At 57.1% G+C, this 7,806-nt stretch overlaps 1 protein-coding gene across 3 annotated transcripts in view; it reads left to right on the top strand.

The window, feature by feature from the left end:
• FAM193A (family with sequence similarity 193 member A) overlaps positions 1 to 7,806 on the top strand; it is a 116,297-nt gene that overhangs the window by 88,785 nt on the left and 19,706 nt on the right. For all 3 annotated transcript variants that reach the window (XR_001513253.1, XM_015561597.1, XM_006760123.2), the window contains 3 exons: positions 4,919 to 5,117; positions 6,057 to 6,329; positions 7,432 to 7,714. Coding sequence is in view for 2 of the 3 variants with exons in the window: in XM_015561597.1 (XP_015417083.1) it covers positions 4,919 to 5,117; positions 6,057 to 6,329; positions 7,432 to 7,714 (755 nt within the window). In the remaining variant the exon portion in view is untranslated. The remainder of the gene's footprint in view (positions 1 to 4,918; positions 5,118 to 6,056; positions 6,330 to 7,431; positions 7,715 to 7,806) is intronic.

The raw sequence follows: 7,806 nt of genomic DNA, 5'->3' as shown, positions 1-7,806 counted from the left end.
AGAGGGATAGAGAGTTAGAAACATCAATGAGAGAGAAACATCGATCAGCTGCCTCCTGCACACCCCCTACTGGGGATGTGCCCGCAACCAAGGCACATGCCCTTGCCCGGAATCGAACCTGGGACCCTTGAGTCCGCAGGCTGATGCTCTATCCACTGAGCCAAACCTGTTAGGACAAGGTGGTGAGTTTTTATTCTTGTTTCTCCTTTTCCTTGTTATAAACACATTTGAGAAGTTTCTATTGACATATCTTGAAGCTCACTGATTCTTTCCTTGGTTGTGTCCATTCTACTGATGAACTAGCTCATCAAAAGCAGAATTTGTTTCTCTTACAGTGTTTTTTACTTCTAGCATTTCTTTTTTATTATTTCCTAGAGTTAGAGTTTCCATCTCTTCGCATTACTCATTTGTTCTTGCATATTGTCTACTTTTTCCATTCAAAGCTTTAGCATAATAATCATTTTCAATTTTCTGCCTGATAATTTTCAGCCATTTTATCGTTTTATTCTCTCTCTACCTTTCTGTCATGTCTCTCTGAACCTCTGATGAATGCTTCTAGTTCTGTTCTTCACTCTGAAGCTCGCCTTCCTATTTCTCGTCTTCTTGTTTCTCAGTCCGTTCTGAGAACCTTTTTGGATCAGCCTCCAAGTTAAGTGATTCTGTTACTGTGTATAACTTAAATTTTGAGTTTTTAATTTTAAGTCTAATTCTTATTTCTAAGCTTTAGTATTTATTTTTCAAATACATTAGCAACTTTTCATGTACTCCTGTTCCTCAATCATGTTCTTGCTTCTCTTGAAGCCTTTACATGTCATTCTCTTTGAACGAAGCCTTGAGGTTGTAGGCCTCTGTTGCTTCTGCTGCTGCGTGGCTCCATACACGTGCAGTAACTTGTGATTACGAGCTCCTGTTCCGTGCGTCCTCCTCTGAGAAACCCACCCAGCCCCACGCAGGGTGCTTCCTCAGAAGTAGGCTTCCGTGTGCTGGCGTCAGGCACCCCAGGGGCACTGACCCCCCTGGGCCCTCCAGCTCTCCTGCCCGTGGGACCATGGATCCGTCCCCCACCACTTCAATCTGGTGTGTGAGCCCTTGGGGCAGCCCTTTTTCTCCCCACCTCCACCTGGCCCTGTTTTTTCTTGTCATGTTATCATTTATTTGTGAAAGGGTTTCCCTGCTTTCTCTGTGGCTCAGCACTTGTTACAAAAGTGTTTCATGCCATTTAATCCCCCTTAGTGGACAGAGCCCCAGCAGAGGGTAACTGCGCATGACCTTCCAGAGAAGCGCACACGTGAGCTGGGGGGCAGTTCACCCCGGGCTCGCCGCCTGCCCCAGGAGCAGTGGGTCCCATCTGCAGGGCCAGACTCTGGACTGGCCTCTGAGGCTCCCAACTTGAATCCCGTCCTTTCGGTCTGGAAAACATGGGAAACACTCCCCGTGCGAGCAGAGGGTCTAGGCAAGGAGGGGAGAGGGGTCCTGAATTCTGCGTGGGAGTGAGGACGCTGTGGACGTGGTCTCCAGGCTGCCCTCGGGGACTGCGATGCACCGAGGGGAGTTGCTGAAGTGGCCGCTCCTGTCTCGCCTCCCTCCGGGGCCACTCAGCACACCCACTGCAGAGGGTTCGGTCAGGCTCATGCCGTGCAGGTGGGGGTTTGAGGGAGAGGAAAGCTCTTCAGCAGCTCGGGGCAGATGGCTGCACTCGGGCCCAGGGGGCCTGTGTCTGCATTGATCTCAGAGGCCATGCTCAGTCCTTCTGGCCCGAGAACTGGCAGCACCGAGCAGAGCAGTGCCCGCGCCTCTTTCCTGCCTCTGCAGGAGTGGGGGGAGCTCAGGAGGAAGAAGCACACGTGGCATCCCGCCTCCGTGGTCTCCCTCTGAAGCTCGGTGTGGGCCGTCCCTCCCGTGCGTGTGTCCGTGGCTCGCCATCTTTTGCCCCTGCCCACGTGGCTCTGGGGCTGCCTGGTCGTGTGCGTGGACTCAGCGGGCTTAGTGAAGGCCACTGGTTGGCTGGGTGCGTGCGTGCCTTGGAGCTTGCATTTAAAGCAAAAGGGTTGTTTTCTTGTGAACCACTTTTGTCTCAAGAGTGGAGAGCAGTTCAGCACTGGTGTTCGTGAAGCGGCGTGGTGCCCTGGAGGGATCGGTGTCTGGGCAGTAGCGCTCCCACGGTGAGGGACTTCTTTCATGCTTGGATCACGGGTGTGCTGCCTGTGGTGCAGCCGAGATCCGTGAGCCTGGCAGGCGCCTGTCTTTCTGAAGAAAGCCACAGATGTCGAGGTTGGTCGGTGTCTCATGCAAAAGCATGCGTGCAGACACAGCCTGTCCTGCGCCCTCGCTCCCTGTGGAGGAATAGCTGGGTCTCCTGTTCTGAGTGGATTTGCTTAGCGGAGGGTGTGAAATGAAGAGCCATTCCCGTACGTCTCCACCTCCCCGTCTCACAGCCGGGCCCCGACCTCTCCAGGCTGGACTCCGCTCAGGGTTCTTACATCCCACTCGTGCGAGGCCTGTGCTTCCTGCTCGGAGCACAGACCAGTGTACGGTCCCCGTGGTCAGGAACCTCAGGCTCAAGAGAAGACAGAAACATGCTCAGACCTGAAAATCCAGTGCTCTGATCTCCCCTAGAAATCGTAGGTGCCAAGTAGGAAAGTATTCGTGAAGAGGGGACACTAACTGTGAGCCTGGGGTGGGTTTGAAGGGTAAGAAGAGCTCTCTGGACCCATGTGGTTGTAGGTCCAGGTTGTCAGCCAGGCTTTCTCCAGGTGCAACCCGCCATCGCACCGAGCCTGGGGGGCTGCGTGGGAAGTACTCAGAAGCAACTGGGGAGCCCTGCAGGTGTTTCTGTTGTGCTGAGGTCACCAGCTGGGCTGGCCGGGAGGAGCTGCTGGTTCCACCTGCTGGGCATTTCTGCCCCTTAGCAGAGTGTCTTCAAGACTCAGCACCTGCCAGTCAGGGACTTCCCGTCAGCCCTCAGCACGGCAGCTCGTGGTGTGCCTCTCCTCTGCAGCACCCAGTCTTGTTCTCTCTGCCCGTGGGTCCCCTGCAGAGCGGCCAGCTCAGGCTCCCACTGTGACCCTGCGTGGCCAGTGCAAACCTGTTTCTTCCCACTTTCAAGTCTCGAATCTCATTCCAGTTCACCCTGCATCTTTGCCTCCCTGTGCCCGGTCAAGGTCAGGAGGGGCACAATACCGCCCCCATGGAGTGACGCCTGGGAGGGCCGCAGAGCCTGCGTGGGGGTGGGTCTGTGTGTGGGGACCACAGTCTTAGGGAGGGTGATGGTCCAGACACATAGCACCAAATGGTTACTGTGGCCAGGCAGCGTGCTGAACACTTGACAGACACTGTCTGATTCCGTCCCTCCCACAGCCCCTGGAGGTAGGTATTTCCATATTACTTAGGAGAAAACGAAAGCACAGAAAGGTGCAGTAATTTGCCTAAGGTCACACAGCTAGTGAAAGGGAGAGCTAACATCTGAACCCTTGAGACCGCAGCCTGAAGGCTGAGAATGGGGCCAGAGTTCACACCCAGCTGCGTCCCTGACGACGACACCAGGCTTCCTTCTGTCGTCCTCATCTTTGTGGCTGTCACTCACCATCTCTCATCCTTTCCTCTGTGGCTCACTCCCCCACCTGCCCCGATTGGTCTTTCTCATCACCCGACCAGGTCACCGCCCCTGCTGCTTACCACCCTCTGTAGCTCCCTAGTCCCCTCAGCACGAAAGTCACACAAAGTTATCTCATTTGGCCCCTGTGGCCTGCCCCCTGCTGTTCCCCCTTCCTCTCACCCTAGCCAGGCCCCGGGGTTCTGCCAAACCATCACCTGCTCTTGGGAATCCTTCCAAAACCAGCTGCCCCGCTCTCGAGTGTACAGCACTCTGCTCAGTTGTGTGTCCCAGAGGGTGGGGCTCCCAGGCGTGGTCCCCAAGGGCAGGCTGTAGCTTCAGGGGCGGTCCTGGGCCCAGGGCTGCTGGGGAAAGCCGAGGGCCGGCCTCGGCCAGGAACCGGTGGCCCGCTCCCTCATGACGCTTACAGAATCGGAGGGAAGGCCGACAGTGAACCACTGGGCACAGTAAGTCTTGAATTACAAGTGCGATGAGGGCTAAGGGGAAGGTGGCTTTGCTGTGTTTAATGGAAGGCCCACGGCTTGGTCTTGGTGTTAGGTGGTGAGGCCATAGTCAGGATGGCTTCTCTGAGGAAGTGACAGGCCTGAAGGGTGACTGTCATTCAGTGAGACCCAGAGCAGAGGCTGTTCTAGAACATGGACACGGCATGAGTGAAGGTTGGGGTCGAGGAGGAGCTGGGGGTTTGAGGACCAAGGGAAGGCCAGTGTGTCCAGGGGCTGGGTGAGCAGGAAGGACAGCGGGACCACAGTTACCGCTGTGACTGCATCGGAAGCGGGAGTCACCGCTCTCTTTCCACGCAGAAGCCCCTCCCGCAGGTGGGGAGGCTGCTGAGGGAGGGGAGGGACGGCCGGAGGGCGCCTGCTCCCTCCCTGGGACGGGGCTGCCCGAAATGAGTAGTTCTTCAGAGGGCACGCCCTTGGCCCACGTGAGAGCAAGAGCACCGTGTAAGGGTTTGCCATGTTTTTTCGGTGATTCCAGCGTTCCCTTTAGCAGTAATGACAGTGTCAGAGGGGATAGCCCGAGGAGCAGGACTTAGGCCAGTGACCACGCTGACCGTGTGGCGAGGGGCGTGTTAGAAGCTCCTGAGCTGCCTCGGCTGCTTCATGTATTTCTTGAGCATCGGCTGCTTTCACCTCCCACCTGGTTTCAGTGTGACCTGTGGTGTAGATGCGCCACCAGCCCTGTAAGGCGTGTTCGCCAAGCGCGTCCCCCAAGGCTTCCAGAAGCGACTCGTCTGTCTGTAGCCTCACGGCCTGGGTGAGCAGATGTGAATGTTGATATGTGATTAGAACTTTTTTCTTGTAGGCTTTACCGCCAGCACCTGTTCAGAATCACACAAATAAGCATCAGGTATTCAATGCATCTCTTCAAGACCATATTTACCCGAGCTGTTTTGGGACTGCTCCAGAGTGGAATAGTTCTAAGTTTATAAGTCTGTGGGGATCAGAAGTGATGAATGATAAGAACTGGAGTCCTGGCACTTTCCTGCCAGATACAATTTCTGGTAAGGAACCTGTTCAAACTTTATTCAAGTTTTCCAATGACCCGAGCTGAGTGGATGGCCGTCTGGCTGTGTTCTCCCCTGGAAGCCCCAGAGGGCGGGCCCTCGTGCAGCTGTGCCCAGGCTGCTGCTCCCCGGCCTCTGCCTTCGATGGGCGGCCCTGGGCCCGCCACGCTGCCCCCTCCCTCCACATCTGTCACAGCCACGGCCGTAGCAGGGGCCCAGCTGACGCCCAGCTCTGCTGCCGAGTGCTGCTGAGGGTCTTGTCTCCAGGGTTCGGGTTCGGCCACTGGTTCTGGAGCAGGGGTGGTAACAGACATGGCCCAGTGCACAGGGGTGGGGCAGCAGTGCCACAGCCGACTCAAGTGTTGTCACTTACCTTCCTTTTCTCTGTTTCTGTACTGACCCTTAATGGGACTTGTCCCTCTAACAACTCCGCCCTCCCAGCCGCTGAGGCGCAGCTGTCACTTGAGAACCGGGCGCCTAAGGGGTTGCTACCTACCCCTCATCTCTGTCTTCATGTGGTTAGAGCCCCTGGCAGCCCCACGCCCAGCCCCTGCGTGTGTTCAGAACAGCAAGCTAGACTGGACATCTGCCTGGTCTGTGCCTAGAAAGGGTTTCTAGCTGTGTGACCTTGGGCAAGCTGCTTGGCCTCTCTGAGCCTCAGATTCTTCATCTTCAGGATGGGAGTGACACTCCCAAGCTCAGAGGGCAGTTCAAAGACAGAAAAGAAAACGACTGTGGGAAGCACCGAGCACAGGTCCGGGACCAGCAGGTGCTCAGTGAGTTTTCTTTTTGCGTAAACACTGGCGCACTCGGCCGTCCCAGAGAAGGCTCACTGCAGAGCAGCCCCAGCAGGACGAGTGTAACCTGCTAGTGCTCTTTAATTGTAGCTAAATGTCGTTTCTTTGGACGCCTTAATTTCCCCTTTTGTCTCTAAAGGGAGTGAAATATTAGGGCCAACATTCTCAGAAACCAGACCCGACACCCTCCCACCACCGCCGAGCAGCGGCTCGCCCACAGGCCTGGACTGTAAAGAGAAAAGAAACGCTGCAAGGAAGAAATGCCTGTACAGCTTCCAGGACGCTTTCATGGAAGCGAACAAAGTGGTGATGGCCACCTCCTCAGCCACCTCCTCCGTGTCCTGCACGGCCACCACCGTGCAGTCAAGCAACAGCCAGTTCAAGGTGTCGTCCAAGAGGCCTCCTTCCTTAGGTAAGGCCTGCTGCTGCCGGGGCCTCGGCGGCCCAGCGTTCGCCGCATCCCGGGGATCGGCCTTGGCTGGCCTGGCCGGAGGCTCGGTGTCATTAGCTGTGTTCACGCCCAAGAGAATCCTACTGTCACATGTCCTCTGGGGCTTGGCCACATGGGTCCTGCCTTTCCTCTCTGTACCTGCTGTTGTGAGCACAGACATCTAAAAGCACAACCTCATGGACAGTGTGCCCGTGGGCATCGCTGGTGTGCAGGTGGTGTGCTGTCACACTCGGATCCGAGCCTACAGGAGAGCAGGAAGCAGGGAAGCCATCAGACGGGCAGGTGGCGGGGCACAGGAGCTGGCACAGAGGGCCCACGCTGGCCAGGGGCACCGTGTGCATAGCGCAGAGTGTTGGAGCAGCTCCCAGCACGTGGTGGAAGGGAGGAGTCCTGGTGCTCAGGAGGGCTGGTGGGGCGGCTGCTGCCGTCTGGGGAAGAGAAGGTCATGGTCGCTGTGTGAGCCAGAGCGAGGGAAGGGGAAGCCGGGTGGCCCTCGGTGGTGCTGAAAACCTTGGATGTTCTCACAGTTCACAGGGGGAGCAGGGTGCCTGCCTGGAGGTGGCCTCACCACCACGGAGCGGGCCCAGGGTGTCCGCTCAGTCTGACCTGGGACCCCTGCAGCTGGTGGCGGCTGCTCTGCCCAGAGGGGTGCCAGGGCGAGTTAGAGCGGGCGGGGCAGCTCAGAGGACGTGCAGGAAAGGGCTGTGCGGGGGGGGGGGGGGGGGGGGGGTCTACTGCTTTAGTCCATTTTTAGGCAATGTCAAATGACCACTTCACCGTGTCAATGGCGGGTGTCTGGTGCGAGGTGCTGTGTGGTCACAGTGACGAGTGCATCCTTTCCAGGGCCTGTGCCAAACAAAGTAAGTGGGGGCGTGTGTGTCAGAAATGAAGGAAAAAGGACAAAATGGTAACTGGTCATGCATTCAGGTGAAGGGTATTGGGTGTTTTTTTGACTGTTTCCTCCAACTTTTCTATAGATTTGAACATAATTAGACAAAAAAAAATTGGTAGGAAGTCCTAAGAGGATTAGGAATGTGTGTCTGACCTGAGCTGTCTGACGCAGGTGAGGTCTTCCACGGCATCAGCAAGGAGGAGCACAGGCACGCGGTGCCCGCCGCCCCGAGGAACAGCCCCACCGGCCTGGCGCCGCTCCCTGCGCTCGCCCCCGCCCCCCTCACACCAGCCTCCACACCTCACCTGGCAAACCTTGCAGCCCCCGCCTTCCCGAAAAGTGCCGCCACCTCTCCTGGGTTTGTGGACACGCGCAAGAGCTTCTGTCCTGCTTCGGTCGCCCCCACGGCCCCCAGCACAGACGGTCCCATCAGCGCGCCTCCGAGCGTCTGCAGGTGAGCCCGGTCCTGACGGTCGAGGCCAGGACACATTGGAGACGGTGCTGTGCGCCTGACCCCGGAGGAGCTGTGGGAGCTCTGGTGCCGCC

The sequence above is a fragment of the Myotis davidii genome, unplaced genomic scaffold, assembly GCF_000327345.1.
Source record: "Myotis davidii unplaced genomic scaffold, ASM32734v1 scaffold937, whole genome shotgun sequence".
NCBI classification, from domain to species: domain Eukaryota; kingdom Metazoa; phylum Chordata; class Mammalia; order Chiroptera; family Vespertilionidae; genus Myotis; species Myotis davidii.
Note: the sequence above shows the minus strand (reverse complement) of the source record. Positions and strands in the feature narration are given on the sequence as shown.